Raw genomic sequence first — 15,256 nt, 5'->3', positions numbered from 1 at the left:
GTAGAAGAAGAAAATAGAGAAGAAGAGGAGGACTAAGGAGGAGAACCGATGAAGCTGTGTGAGGACCAGGTTGATCAAACCTCAGCCAATCAGCAGCCAGCACCTGCAGTTATAATCTGCAGCTATATCTAAAATATATTGTGGCATAAAACTCCCTTCACACTCCACTACAAACCTTCATTTCAATAATTTTTACCCAGAGGCACAATCTGAGGACCAACTAACCAACCACCAAGTCTCCTGGAGGATGCAACCGTGGCAACCATAGACTCACAGATCCATTCAGAGTCCAGGCTGAGCGGATAACAGGGAAATCAAGTGTAACCACGAACTAGTGAAAACGATCTCAGGTCAACACACTCGAAACACCGGCTGGGAACAAGACACGACACACGGCGAGTGAAAACGAGGAGGAGATGTTAGTGGTTTGGAAAGCTGTGAAAAAGGCAGCGAAGAGGCGCAGTAAGGCAGGTCCACCGACAGGGGGCGCTGTCTGTTAAAGGGCTTCGCTCCGGGAGCGAGTCACTTGTGTGTGTACGCGCGCTGACTGAAGTGGGCGGAGCCAGTGGCGACGCCCAACCATCATTGTCTGATTGTCAGTTTGTCACCTTGTAGATGCAGTAAAACGACGAGGTGGTGGTGGTGGAGGTGGAGGTGCCACCAAATACCAGATAGATGTCCCTTTACAAACTTTATGGACGGGAAAAACTGAACCAAGGCTAAAAGAAGAAGAAGAAGAAGAAGAAGAAGAAGAAGAAGAAGAAGAAGAAGAAGAAGAAGAAAAATAATTGAAAATTCAACAGGAAGTTCAGCACTTGATGTGGTGATGTTCGGGCAGAGTATCACATCCTCTCTGTGCTGTCCAGAACAGTGTCTTCATACGCCCCCTGGTGGCACCGTGGTGCGGTGCAGTGCGGCGAGGAGTCCGCCGCTCCTCTTCCTGTCACTCCTTCGTGGCCTCGCCTTCACTCCACTGATGAATGACAGCCAGATAGAGGGCGCTCCCTCCCCATCTTCTCCCCCTTCCTTCTTGGTTCGCTAAAAATCCGGAATCCTTGGCCTCTCATTGTGCCGCTGCGGAAATGACCCCACCCACCTTGGCGGCGCTGATGGTTACTGGCCACTCCCACCATCGGCGTCGTCCAGGCAGCCGTTGAGACACTGGTCGTCGCTGCCGAACGCGCCCTGCGCCTGCAGCAGCTCGTACTCCTGGTCCAGGAAGTCCAGGCTGTTGTTGCTAGGCAGACCTCGGATGGTGAACTTGTGGGACACTTTGGTCCACTGCTCCCGATTGGCCGCCACTCTCTCATACAGCTCAGTGGCTCCGGGCAACAACTCCGACAGCAGCCTGCAGAGGGACAGGAAGTCAAGTCACTCATGGAGGCGAGATTTCTTTCCCGAGGCGGAATAGGGATAACCACGCCCCAAACTCTTTTGATTGGCCCCTGCAACGTCTCTTTTATACTTTTGGGTCATCTTGCTGATTTCCTATCGAGTGCGCTACACGCGCCACCTGGTGGTCATTTAAGGTACATACTTTTGAATGAATGTCGACGATTTCTTGCTGACACAAGCGATTAAGCAGCTTAACAAGCAACTTAGGGGTTTTGCCAACTTTGTCATCATGCCGAGTTGTCAACACTGCAAGCGGCCACGAAAAAAAGTACAAATGATGAACAAAGCAGAAAGGAAAAGCAAAAACCTCAAACAATAAAAAACATTTGAAACTTCACTACAAGAACGAAACACTTGTCCGAAGACAGTGCGGACATGAAGAACAGCCTGAACTTTAGAAATCTGAGTGAAGAAATGGAGCTGTGCTTTATGTTGTCCACAGACGCAACATATTGTTTTAAGTAAACGTTTGACTATAGCGCAGATAATCAATATGATTATCCTTCAGCTACCAAAGGTGGCGCACTCGAGGTAGGAGCGAGAGTTTTTGCAGCGACCAATTCAATGAGTATGGGAAGGTATGATGGGAAGCGACGCTACTGCTACGTGCTCTATGGGGAAGTGACCTGACAGTACACACTTGTAAATGGGCATGGCGATGTGCTCCATGAAGCTGATCTGCAGCTCTGGGATGTAGGCCTTCTCCCTGTCCATCATCTCACTGGGCCGGTTCCCCATGGCCTTCTCCTGCACACACACATGCATGCACACATGCACGCACACACGCACACACACACACACAGCTTGGTAAAAATGACACTTGCCAGATAATTTCACATGTCATTTAACAGGCGTCGCGCTCTGAGACTCTGACACGTACCAGATCTCCCTGGGAGAAGAACTCCTTATATATCAGCTCCTGGAGGAAACACATACACACACACACACACACCACATGTAGTCACACAGAGCATTAAAACATACACTAGATTGAAGGCAGTAATGCAGTGAGTTCAGTATCATCGACTGGAAACTGAGGCTGGATATTAGACTGGCAGAATGAAAGTAACGCAGCATGACTATGGTTCCATATTAAACTCGAGAGGGCAGGCCCTTTGTCTGCCTGAACAGAATAAACAGACCAGTTTTTAATATTTATTGACCGAAATCGATTTTGTATTGATTCTTTGCCTGCAAACTGCTGAGTATCTTCGTGATGTTTAGAAAGTTATTCTTGGCAGTAATTTAGCTGGGACGGAGCGGCAGGACGTGTTTCCCCTTCCGAGCAGCCCCCTCACACCTCGGATTAGGGCCCCTTGGTAGGTGTTCAGATTTAGGGTGCGGGATTGAGGACAGAGGTCAGGCTGCTTAAAAAGCGGGCCAGAGGAAGATTAGAGACCTAATCCCCCCCCAAAACCCAGCACCATTTCACACCGTCCAAGGAGCAAAACCGCAGTGAAAAAAAGGCTGTTTGCAAAGCACCTCATGGCTTGAGAGCGCCCCCTTGAGGACGAGTCAATGTCGAGAAACATGTCCAGAGCAGCACAATTGTAGGGCAGGAACGACTGAAGGCAGTGGTGTAGTGTCTACATGATACACAGGTATACGGCGTCTAACCACTATAACAGGTCCCGAAGGAGCGTTTAAAAATGCGATTAAAAGGAAGCTTTACATTCAGATGTGTTTAAGAGTCAGCAACACTTTTTGCACTTGATTGCTGAAACCTATTTTTTTTATACAAGTGTGTGAATAATTTATTCATTTTTCTTTATTTTAACAGATTTGTCTTGTGACAGCTGTTGGTTAGTTCATTAAAGTCCAGCTGTATATGGCAGTTATATATCCTTGAGACAATGCATAGTCGTCTTTCATGATCTCACTCACATGTAGATGCTGGATACTTCATGTATTACTGAGCCTGATGGTGCTTCTTGTTTTGTGTTGTTTTGCAGCAGCTGCTGCATGCTGCTGGACAGATGTGTATTGAGGCTGGGAGAGGTAAAAAGAGGGTCTACCCTCTAGAATAAATATACTACATCACTGTAGTGTGTGTGTGTGTGTGTGTGTGTGTGTGTGTGTGTGTGTGTGTGTATGTGTGTGTGTGTGGTGCAGCCAGGCGGCGAGGACTGACGGCGATCTTGCGCGTGGTTTTCCAACCCTTGGTCTGGTCCGACAGGTCGCAGGAGGTCATGAGCAGGCACAGCAGCATGGAACGGTGGGCGGGGTTCTTGGGGTCGTAGCCGTCTGAAAGGGGGAGGAGTCAGTCAGTCAACCTGCTTGGAGACAGTTTGTAACGGCTTCGCATTCAGACTTCACTCAGACGACATCGCATGAAGGTCGACCCTGAGATCTGAGAAGCAGGTTTCCAAAACTTTCCAAAACTCACAACATCTGGTTGCCTTATACTCAACATTCTTTTTTCTCTTTTTAACAAGTGTAACTGCCAAAGGTGGTGAAGGTTGTCTCACAAATGTTGGTCTGTAGGTTTCAACAGTTGGGAGACGACGCAAAAAATAAATAAAATAAAAAAATAAGTAATTTAAAGCATTAGGGTTGTTGTGATAAGGAGGATAAATATTTATTATTATTATTATTATTATTATTATTATTATTATTATTATCATAAAAATAATAAATTAAAGAGATAACTAAAAAATAAATACGTACATACAGACTATGCAAAAATGTGGCACAATGTTACAACATGATATGGAGAAAAGATGGATAATATTTTATGAAAATGTATTATGACACAATACACAATATACTATAACATAACACAAAGTCGTACAATACAACACAAGTGTAGCAGGATATAATATAGTGCAATGTGCAGCAGTGATATTTCTTTTCTTGTCTATTTGTGTTGTTGTTGTTTGTTTTTTGATTGTGTTTTTTTTTAACCTGTGTTTCTCCTTTATTATTCAGCCCACACTTGTCTCCGATCTAAGCCCGAACTAATACCTATTCAAATATAGGAACATATGTGCACATGCTGTTCTTTCACTATTGTTGTTTGTATGTCCACTGTTATTGTTGATGTCGCTTTCTTGTGTCGTTCTTTGTTTGTTTGCTTCTTTGTTGTTTTGTAAATTCTTACAAAAAAAACAGTTGGGTGCACGAGCGCCCCCTGCTGGAACATACCATCAGCCATCTTCTGTAGGTCTTTGAAGATGCGAAGGTGGTGGGCCAGGTCGGTGGCCAGGATGATGTCTCTGATCAGGTCCAACATCCGCTGGTAGTCCTGGAAGGAGGAGGAGGAGGAGAGGGAGAAGGAGGAGGGAGGAGAGGAGAAAATGGATTAGCAGGCCTGATCTAGGAACCTTCACCACCTCCAGCCTGGGATTACCTTCCTCGAGAACTTCTCAAAGATGTTGCAGCCGACGGTGTTGAGGATGGCAATGGTCTGAGCAAAGTGGTGTCTCTGCAGGAGGAGAAGCAGCAGCAGCAGTGAGTTGATCAGAAGAAGAACCTCGACTGAAGCTCAGGGAAAGAGCCATTCTTCAGAGAGAACTAGACACAGCTGCATTTCGGCCACTAGATGTCAGGCAAGGGCAAAACAAAAATCAGGCTCTCAGTCTCATGTGTCTGAGATACAGGCTTACAGGTACACCTGTTCAACTGCTCGTCACACTAATGGCCGATCAGTGGCTTGAGCAGTAGCAGAAGGTGGAAGAGGTGGACCTGAAGGCCTCTGATTGGACGAAGGAAGGCTGCTGTGAAAGCCCCCACAGCCTGTTGCAAGCTGGCAAAGGCTGTGTCTCAATTCAGGGCCTGCATCCTTCATCGGGTGGGTCCTCTGTCGGCCGGCAGGTCCTGGACGAACCAGAACCCACCTCCCTGGTAACCAAATGGGACGGTCTAGCCTTCGCCGTATTTCCTGTTTGCTTCACCACCGTTCCCTACTGCTGAGTTGTGGGCGGCGCCCCCCAAAAAAACGCTATCATCCAATCAGCTCGACCGAAGACATCTGAGCAACGGCATGATGACCTCACCTCCATGACGGATCCCTCTGAACTGTAGAGCGCTGCCAGCACCGATTGCTGCAACAACAAAACAGACAAGCAGATGGTTAGCGCCCGCCCCATTCACAACACAGCAGCCAATCATCTCAGCCGGAAGACATCAAAGAATGACACAACGTGGTTTCACAGAAGTCTTCAAGGGCAGCAGAAAAAGTGGCCAGAAGGCTCTGAATAGTCGCTAAAATGTGTAGCGACAAAGTCGCTAAGTTGGCAACACTGGGCAGGAAGAAGAAGAAGAAGAAGAAGATGGAGAGGAAGAAGAGCAGAGGTTTCCCTCACCGACGCCACTTGGAAGGAGTTGTTGGTGCCGCGATGGTCCAGGTCGTGGCACATGCAGGAGACAAAGAGAGCCATGATCTCGATCTCCCTGCAGATGGAGGGCGGGATTAGGGTTAGCGACGAGCGGCTGGCCGAGCTAGCGGTGATGGGGGGGGAGTGGGTGTTGTTGGGGGATGGTGTTTCTTTCCGTACTCGAGGTAGTTGGACAGTCCCAGGTTCTTGTAGAGCAGGTAGCAGAAGTGTGAGACGGAGAAGGCGTGCATCCAGTTGTGGTAGGGAGGATCTCTGTAGCCCTTCTTCACCATCAGGCAGAACCTGGTGGGGAGGGGCGGGGAGCATGACCAGGTCAGGTGACGTTAGGAGTTGAAAAAAATAAAAAAATAAAAAAAATAAAAAATAAAATATATATGTATGTATATGTATATACACATCAAATGACTTCTTGAAGAGAGAGTGATAGAGACCTGGCCAGCGTGTGTATGTCGATCTTGTACGTGTTGGTGAAGCCCATGTCTTCAAACATGCTGAGGATGCACTGCGGACACACACACACACGCACACACACACACACACACACACACACACACACACACACACACACACACACACACACACACGCACACGTACACACACGCACACACACACAAAAGATACATATCAGTATGGTTTTTTGACACAACTTAAAAATTTGATTAAAATGTTCTGACCTGTTTGAGAGTCAGCAGTTGCTTTAGTGCCACTTCAGGCAATTTATTTGTGTTTGCACCACTTTTTGCACATGACTGCTGAAACATTCTGAACTGCTTTTTTATTCATTTTAAAAAAGTTGGTTATTATTATTCATTCATCTTTCTTTATTTTTACAAAATTGTCTTGTGACTGCTGTTGGTCAGTTAATTAAAGTCCAGCTGTTAATGACATCACAGAGGGCACTGATAAGTCCAGGTTGAGACTGATTTCAGTTTGAGCTTCTCTTTTTTGCACAACGAACTGCCTGCAGGAAGTTCTGACCCGATGGACCTCCAGCTCTTCGTTTGGTTCCGCCTGAAAGATCTGCGCGGGAGCCCGGGGGCATGGCTTACCATGGGCGTGGTCTCGTCGGGGAGTGAGCGAGGCGTGTAGGTGAACTCGGCGAAGCAGGGGTGGATCTTCTGCATGGGTTTGTGTCCTGTCACTAGCAGCCTGGTAGTCTCGTCGTCTGAGACCTGCAACCAGCCCCACCTGGGTCAGAACCAGCAGAACAATCCCGGGAAGGTTGGCGGGGCAAAGGAACCTACCTTCATGTGGTACATCATCATCTCATTGGCCAGGTGGGACCTGAACTGAGCCTCATGGACCCTCTTGTAGAGCAGAGACTGGAGGGACACACACACACACACTTGGTCTCATTAAAGTGGCTTTGTTTTGTTTCACCACTAGAGGTCGTAGTTTAGCGCTGTAAGTGCAATAAAATCCAAGCGTTCCCTGTTGATCCTCAGTAGTGAAGATAAAACAGGGGGGGCCAATTATTGGATTTTTTTTCTCGATTCAAGATCATTTTTACACTGAGTGACAGAGCAGCAGCAGCAGCAGCAGCAGCAGTTCAAAGGTCAAACACCACGAGGACGACGGGGGGCGAGAGGGAAAAACACACTGAATAAAACATCAAGTCTGTCTCATTACTGTCACCAACACACACACACACACACACACACACACACATACATACACACGCACGCACGCACGCGCGCGCACACACACACACACACACACACACACACACACACACCTGAGGGCTGGTCCACCACAAATTGCTGAGAAGCATCAGTTCCCCAAGGCTTCTCTGAGCGTGTGTGTGTATGTGTGTTGGCTTTTGTGGATATTGAGGACAATGTATCTGAAGATGCTCAGTGTTCCAGGGGGTCTTGTGAAAACAAGTCCAGCTTCCTCAGCTTTAACCCTTCTACATTAGGAACGATGCATGTTGTAAAACACACTCCCAAGCAAAACAAACAAACAAACAAACAAACAAAGAGACGCTGGTCGTACGTGGGCGATGCTGATGCCGCAGTAGATGGAGAAGGCCGTGGCCAAGTCCTCATCGAAGCGGTTGAACCACGGACCGTTCATCTTGTTGACCAGCTCGGCCACGCCAATCACCTCTGGGGGGGAGGAGGAGAGGGAGACCTTTGACCTTTGACCATCCCTTTATGCTTTCAACTGAATCACGAGTAACACAAAACACAACAAATACTAAGTCATGATAATGAGGATGAAGGCGGAGGAGGAGAATGGAGTCCAGGAGGAGGAGGAAGAAGGGAGTGTGTGTGTGTGTGTGTGTGTGTGTGGGTGTGTGTACCATTGTTCTCGTCCTTGATGGGGAAGCAGAGGATGTTGCGGGTCCTGAAGCCTGTGCTGTCGTCTACGCCGCGGTAGAAGAGTGGGTGAGAGTAGGCATCCTTGATGTTGAGGATCTGACCAGTGGTGGCCACGTGGCCCGCGATGCCCTGGTCGGCCGGGATCCGGAACTCCTTCTGCACCCAAGAGGAACAGCAGAGGAACATCAGGGAAACAGCAGATGAAAAGCAGAGGACCAGCAGAGGACCAGCAGAGGACCAGCTGAAGAACAGCAGAGTCTGAGGGTCTGAGACGTGAGTGGGACGGTGGGTCGGGGAGGGTTCAAACCGTCTAATCAGGAGTCTTACCTCCTCGTCACTCACGACGCCGCCATCGAAGACCTTGGCCACCAGCTCGTGGCTGAGACGGTCCAGCAGGAAGACAGAGCAGCTGCAAGGGGGCGCCAGTGAGTCGGCAGGAGGGGGGAAAGGAAAGTGATTTATTACACAACACAACACAACACAGCACAGCAACACAACACAACACAACGCAACACAATGCAACAGTCTCAGTGGAAGCTTTAATTAAATGCGGCAAGTCGGTTAAGAGTAAATTGCCGCGATGGACTTTTCAAATGGAGATAGAGGTATTCATGTGTCACACACACACACACACACACACACACACCAAAAACACACACACACACGTACCAAAAACACACTCACACACACACACCAAAAACACACACACACGTACCAAAAACACACTCACACACTCACACACACACACACACATGGTTAAAGAGGCCTTTGAAGATGAATCGCTGGTCTTACATCTCCGCACCACTGAGGTTCCTGGCCTCCACTATAATTTCCTGTAACAGCACTGACACGTCATCTGAAAGAATTAGAGAGAGGGGAGCAGTGGGGGGTGGTGAGGGTGGGTGGGGGGTTAGGGTGGTGGGGGAGGAGGTGGGAGGAGGGGTGGGAGAGAGAGAGAGCAAAGGAAGTTAAAGGGACCTTCAGCAGCACGTCAGCAGTCTTCATTCCGATTGGCTGTGCGTCAGTGAGCGCCCTCTACTGTCAGATAACAGCACAATCAAGTCATCGCCATCACAGGAAGAAGGAGGGGACCCTGGGATTTTTGTTTGATTTCACAGCTATGATCCTGAACCTGTCATTTCCTTCAGGTCAGTAAACACCTAGTCATCTCCACTATGAGTATCACCATCCAGACATGGACCCAGACCTGTACCAAGACCTGCACCCTGACCTGCACAGTGACCTGGATCCAGACCTGTACCCAGACCTAGACCAAGACTGGCACCCAGACCTGGACCAAGACCTGGAGCCAGACATGTAGACCTGGAGCCAGACCTAGACCGGTACCAAGATCTGCACCCTGGCCTGCACCCAGACCTGGACACAGACCTGGACAAAAACTGGTAGACCTGCAACCAGACCTGGACCCAAACCTATAGACAGGGACCTAGCCCCAGTCCTATACCACAAAGACTGGCAGACCTGCACCCAGACCAGTAGACCTGGGCCCAGACCTGTAGACCTAGTCCCAGATCTGGTCCCAGACCTGGACCCAGACCTGAACCCAGACCCAGACCTTGCAGAGAGGCTGGAGGACAAAAACTTACCCAAGTGTGTGAAGAGGTTCTTGGCCACTTGAAGCAGAGCCTGCAAGGAAACCAAATCTGTTGAGAGCCACTTCACCTGCAGGTGTGTGTGAGTGTGTGTGTGTGTGTGTGTGTGTGTGTGTGTGTGTGTGTTTGACTGTACCTGGCACTCCACTTTGAGTTTCTGCTCCTTCTGGAAAGCCAGGGTGGAGGTGAGGACGGTGGAGGTGTAGCAGAAGCAGTGCTGGATAGCGTATTCGTCGGCCTCAGTGTGCCTGGAGCAGCAACAGACATCAGGACAAAATCAAGACCTGGTTGAGTTCAATCGGTGGTCGTTTCTTACATAACTGGACAATTTCTGTCAGTTCAGTGACTGTGAGTCCATGCTGGACTCGGACGACCGCCCATCACTCTCATCAATTTTTCTTTGGCATCGATTTTAATCTAAAAAAAAAAAAAAGAAATTCTCTGAAGAACAGCAACACGAATTTCCTTCCTTTTCAGGGATTTGGTATTAATCTTTTTTAAAAACATTTAAAAAAATTAAATAAGAATAAGACTGCCTTTATTTAGAGTATATCATAGTTAAAGCAGCATTTACAGTGCAAAGAGAATAATTAAAAAGAAATAAAGACATGCTTATAAATATTAAATGTTGTGTTTTAGAAGTTTTCTTTTTAATCTTTTTATCCATTAAATTTTTTTTTTATATATATATATTTTAAAGAGTGTCTAATTCCATCAGTGAGGTCCGTTGATTTCATTGTCTTTCTCCTTCTGACTGAAGCGGCCGTCAGACGAGGACAGCGGAGCTGCCTCTGTGATGGATTCATCGGGGAAACAATCAGTTGTCAGGCAGCCACAGTCATTAACCGCACGGGGTCGCTGATTGATGGCCGTGGGTGTGACGTCATCGCCCGGCGCCCTCTAGAGGCGCGTCATTAAGCCGCTTAATGGAGCCGCTGCCACGAGCGGGAAAAAAACCGGGAGACCGATGACAGCGGTTTCCTCCTGAACCTTTACCACAGATGACCTGAAGGGGGCGGTAGTAGCGCACTGACAGTGGCTCTGACTGGCCTCCCTGGTCTGTTTCGAGATGATTAGATGATTAGAACCTAAAAAAAAAAACTCACTGAGGCTTCACAGGTTTTTCTGCCACACACAAGAAATAATCATGTTTAATAAACCAGAATATATTCACATTAATGTCGTGTCTAGAAGATGCCCGCTGGACTTGCTCCTCCTCCTCGGTGTGTGGACTGTTCTCTCAGTGGTATGATCCTCAATCTTTAGCTTGTGTTCTGCCTTTAAATGATCCATTTAAATCAGCTGCGCCCTGTCCCCTAATTCAATCAATCAATCAATTTCTCCAGCGCTAAATGCCAACCAGAGGCGTCTCAAAGCATCTACGTGCAATCAGAAAGAAGCCAACTGAACTCCTCCAGAGCAGCAAGGAGGCGACAGTGGCCAGGAAAAGCTCCCCTGCGGTACAAACACAGAGCAGATCCAGACACTAGGGGGCGCTTATCTGCTTTGACCAGTTGGGGTGAAAAAGAAATACAAGAAATGTCGTTAAAGAGTGAATTATGATACATTTAAATAGACTGAAATGTACAGGAGTGGGCTGCAGCTGCTGCTGCTGCTGCTGCTGCTGCTGCTACTGCTGCTGCTACTGCTGCTGCTGCAACTGCTGCTGCTGTCCATGCAGACAGTGTTTGCCTGTGTTTGGGAGGGTCATATCCGATTTTCACTTCTTAAGGGTGCGTTGTTATCTAATGTGCACCGACCGTCCCTGTTGGCCGGTGACTCGCTTCAATCGGAGGAAGGGGGTGGGCCTTTGACGCTGACCACTGGGAGCTCATTTCAAGGACACTGACATTTTTATTTTCCGCCCTGCTGGAGATCCTGATCCTGTCTGTCTGTCTGACAGAGTCAGTGTGTGTGTGTGTGTGTGTGTGTGTGTGTATGAGTGTGAGTGTGAGTGAGTGTGAGTGTGAGTGTGAGTGTGAGTGTGTGTGTGTGTGGGTGGGGTGGGGGGGTACCTTTGTCCGCCCTGCTTGTTGAAGGCGCAGGCCAGCGCCACCACCTGGCCGGTGGCTCTGCTGGCCACAGGCACACACAGCATGGAGGAGATCTCACAACCCAACATGCTGGACAGCTGACGACGCTCCTCCTGCAGGAGGAGAGACAGAGTGAGAGGGAAAGGAGCAGGAGCAGGAGGAGGAGGAGGAGGAGTAGGGGAAACAGGAGGAGGAGCAGGAGGAGGAAGAGGAGACGTCTCCTCACCGCACTGGTGTCCTGCAGGCTGATGGACTTCTTCTTCTCCACCACTTGACCAAAGCGTCCAAACATCAGCTGGCAGAGCAGAAGAGAAGCAGGAAGTTGTGGTGGACCACACACACACACACGCGCGCACACACACACACACACACACACACACACACACACACACACACACACACACACACACACACACACACAGCCCCCAGGTGTTCCACGCCGGCAGTGACACAGGCTACAGCTGGGCATGGTCATGTGACCTCACTCACCGGAAAGCTGATCTCCTCCTCCAGGACCTTATCACCAACCACCTGAGGGTCAAAGGTCACAGTCTGTTTGTATTCATACTGTATTAGATTTGTGTGTGTGTGTGTGTGTGTGTGTGTGTGTGTGTGTGTGTGTGTACCTGGCAGAAGAGCTGGTGGTTGTCCTCAGACACCAGCAGCAAACAGCAGCACTGGGACTGAGTCTGTTGCTGCAGCTGCACAAACAAACACACAAACACACAAACACCACAACAACTCATGAGCCACTTTCATCCAAATCTGCACTGAACTCAAGGAAGGAACGATGACAAAGACTTTAAACACAAAACAGAATGATTGCATTATTATGAAATGCTCTCATAATATATAATAAAATGATAAAACTATTATACAATAAAATAATATGATTAATAATATAAAAGGAGGACAAACAAATTCAATCAAATGCCATTTTCAAATGAAAATGGCATTTGATAAAAAAAAAAAAACAGCAACATAAAAAGTGAATTAATTTGGCTCAGTGAGAGATCATGGGCACCGACACGGGGAGGGGAGGAGGAAGAAGGGGAGGTGGAGGAGGAGGAAGAACAGGAGGAAGAGGAGGAGGAGGAGGAGGAGGAGGAAGAGCAGGACGGGGAGGAGGAGGAGGAGGAGGAAGAGGAGTAGGAGGAGGAGGAGGAGGAAGGTGTGGGGAGGAGCAGCAGGAAGATGATCACACTCTTTTCGGAGCTTCATCCCTGCAAATCTCATCAAGCCTTGAAAAGGAAACATTCACTTCTCAACAAGATCAAGATGGGTTTTTTTGTTTTGCTTTTTTCTAGCAACACACACACACACCAACACACGCATTTCATTTTTCCTCAATAATCCACAAAGTTGGAGCAGGAACAAGCAGATAAACAGCCAAAGACTGCCTAGAACACCTCCAGCTCCCCCTGGTGGCAGGCGTCCAACACAAACACACACCCATACACACACACACATGCACGCACTTACACACACACACACGTTAAAGCTGTTAATCCTGGGCAAGCTGCTCTTCCAAACTGACGGCTTGTCAGAAGATACCATCTCTACCCCCCCCCGCCCCCCGCTCCTCCTTCTCCTCCTCCTCCTCTCCGCCCTTTCCATCAATAATCGTGCCCTGCAACAACCCATCATCATCATCATCATCATCATCATCATCATCATCTCAGAGGACCTGCAAGGCTCTCCTGCACCACAGGCTGCTGTTTTTCTTACACGGAGGCTGTGTGTTTGATTGCCTTGATGGATCAGCTGAAGATCAGGTGATCATGATGATGATGATGATGAGGCGTGACCACTTCCTGCTGTTCAGAGGGACACCATCCTCCGTCCTCAGCAGCCCTGAGGAACCCTCGAGGCTCTGAAGGTCCTTCAGACGTCTCCCTGCCTCACTATGATCCTGCAGCAGCAGCAGCAGCAGCAGCAGCAGCAGCAGCAGCAGCAGCTGAAGATGAAGCTGAAGCTGCTTCTCATCGCCGCTTCCGAATTTCCTGCACCAGCTCTCAAATGGAAAGTGGGCGTGTCAATAATAAAACGGCCGTATTGTGGCCGTGGACAGGATGAGGAGAACCAGTCAGTGGGAGGAGCTTCATCTTCTGATCCCCCCCTACTCCCCCCCAGCCCCTCCCCACCACCACTACTACTTACATAATTGATGACTTTGAGCTGAAGGGAGGCGGCGTCAAGGTCAAAGAGCTCACCTGGAGAGGAGAGGCTTTTAGCAGGGTGTGTGTGTGTGTGTGTGTGTGTGTGTGTGTGTGTGTGTGTGTGTGTGAGTGTGTGTGTGTTACCACAGAGCTGCAGGATGTTGCGGTCCAGCTCGCAGTAGTCCTGCTCCGAGACGTTGAGGTGCAGCAGTGCACTGTGGGATTGGACGGGGGAGGGGCTAAGGGGGGAAAGAGGGGGAGGAGGAGGCCTGTGATAGGCCAGCTGGATGGCCTGGACGCGGGCGCACGCCACCGAGGCCTGCAAGGTGAGAGCCAATCAGGGGGCAGACAGAGGAAGGGTCAGAAGGTCAGAAGGGTCTCTGAAGGTTCTGACGCCTGATTGGCCGAAACCGTCCTCCGTCGCCAGAGAGAACCTACATGTTTCTCCAGCAGGTCCAAGTGACGCTCGTCCTCGTCCGTCAGCGGGCTGCAGCTCACCTGCAACAAGCAACAGCCAATCAAAACCCTCCTCACACTGTCAGCTGCTCTTCCTGAAGTGTGTGTGTGTGTGTGTGTGTGTGTGTGTGTGTGTGTGTGTGTGTGTCGCAGCCTGAATTCATTGAACCACTTTGCAACGTGGACGTTCTCTCTGCCTGGTGGTGCAGGATGAAGGTGAATGTGGATAGCTGGCTGCAGTCTGCACTACCGGGACTCACCAGCAGGGCGGCCAGGATCTTCTCCTGCTCCGGGTCGGTGATGGGAACCACGACGGCTGGCAGACAGGAAACAACCACAGGGGATTAAAAAACAACCGCAGCCGGAATTCTGAAACATCATTGGGTGATACACACAAAACACACACACACACACACACACACACACACACACACACACACACACACACACACCTGTGCGGTGTGCCGGCAGCGGTGCAGCGAGGACGAGTCTGTGTCTGTCTGGGAGTTCTGAGGGGGGGAAGCCGGCGCACTGACATCGCTTCAGCTGATCCAAGACACATCTGGGGGGGGTGAGGCGAAGGGCGAGAGAGAGAGAGAGAGAGAGAGAGAGAGAGAGAGACAGCAGAGACTCAGACAGGAAGTGGAGACCAAACTGAATAAAAATCAGAGGGAGCTGCTGCTGTCCACCAAGACACACACACACACACACACACACACACACACACACACACACACACACACACACACGTACGCAAACAAGCACGCACACACCTGTGCACGCACACACCTGTGCACACACATACAAATGCACCAAACACACACACTTCTTTTGACAAAAAGAAGTCTCTCTCTCTCTCTTTCTGTCTCTCTCTCTCTCCTTCATTCTAAACGTGTGGAAATGGTCCACATGCTGAAGGTTGTAAACAGAGGGCTAACA

General features: G+C 49.2%; 1 protein-coding gene across 2 annotated transcripts in view; it reads right to left on the bottom strand.

Annotated features, from left to right (window-relative positions):
• pde2a (phosphodiesterase 2A) overlaps window positions 1-15,256 on the bottom strand; it is a 58,629-nt gene that overhangs the window by 1,512 nt on the left and 41,861 nt on the right. For both annotated transcript variants that reach the window (XM_076014963.1, XM_076014964.1), the window contains exons 5-31: window positions 14,770-14,879; window positions 14,578-14,633; window positions 14,300-14,359; window positions 14,006-14,180; window positions 13,863-13,915; window positions 12,329-12,403; window positions 12,192-12,233; window positions 11,929-11,997; window positions 11,685-11,815; window positions 9,806-9,917; window positions 9,664-9,703; window positions 8,849-8,912; window positions 8,384-8,465; window positions 8,038-8,212; window positions 7,728-7,840; window positions 6,977-7,054; window positions 6,782-6,904; window positions 6,164-6,234; window positions 5,892-6,014; window positions 5,700-5,787; window positions 5,391-5,438; window positions 4,745-4,819; window positions 4,540-4,639; window positions 3,527-3,639; window positions 2,276-2,314; window positions 2,036-2,142; window positions 34-1,348 (exon numbers count right to left, since the gene is read on the bottom strand). In XM_076014963.1, the coding sequence (XP_075871078.1) occupies window positions 1,114-1,348; window positions 2,036-2,142; window positions 2,276-2,314; window positions 3,527-3,639; window positions 4,540-4,639; window positions 4,745-4,819; window positions 5,391-5,438; window positions 5,700-5,787; window positions 5,892-6,014; window positions 6,164-6,234; window positions 6,782-6,904; window positions 6,977-7,054; window positions 7,728-7,840; window positions 8,038-8,212; window positions 8,384-8,465; window positions 8,849-8,912; window positions 9,664-9,703; window positions 9,806-9,917; window positions 11,685-11,815; window positions 11,929-11,997; window positions 12,192-12,233; window positions 12,329-12,403; window positions 13,863-13,915; window positions 14,006-14,180; window positions 14,300-14,359; window positions 14,578-14,633; window positions 14,770-14,879 (2,557 nt within the window). In that variant the 3' untranslated portion in view covers window positions 34-1,113. The remainder of the gene's footprint in view (window positions 1-33; window positions 1,349-2,035; window positions 2,143-2,275; window positions 2,315-3,526; window positions 3,640-4,539; window positions 4,640-4,744; window positions 4,820-5,390; window positions 5,439-5,699; window positions 5,788-5,891; window positions 6,015-6,163; window positions 6,235-6,781; window positions 6,905-6,976; window positions 7,055-7,727; window positions 7,841-8,037; window positions 8,213-8,383; window positions 8,466-8,848; window positions 8,913-9,663; window positions 9,704-9,805; window positions 9,918-11,684; window positions 11,816-11,928; window positions 11,998-12,191; window positions 12,234-12,328; window positions 12,404-13,862; window positions 13,916-14,005; window positions 14,181-14,299; window positions 14,360-14,577; window positions 14,634-14,769; window positions 14,880-15,256) is intronic.

The sequence above is a fragment of the Nelusetta ayraudi genome, unplaced genomic scaffold (assembly GCF_046127955.1).
Source record: "Nelusetta ayraudi isolate G7.1 ecotype Tasmania unplaced genomic scaffold, CSIRO-AGI_Nayr_v1 ptg000175l, whole genome shotgun sequence".
NCBI classification, from domain to species: Eukaryota; Metazoa; Chordata; class Actinopteri; order Tetraodontiformes; family Monacanthidae; genus Nelusetta; species Nelusetta ayraudi.
This window is presented reverse-complemented; position numbering and strand designations above follow the sequence as displayed.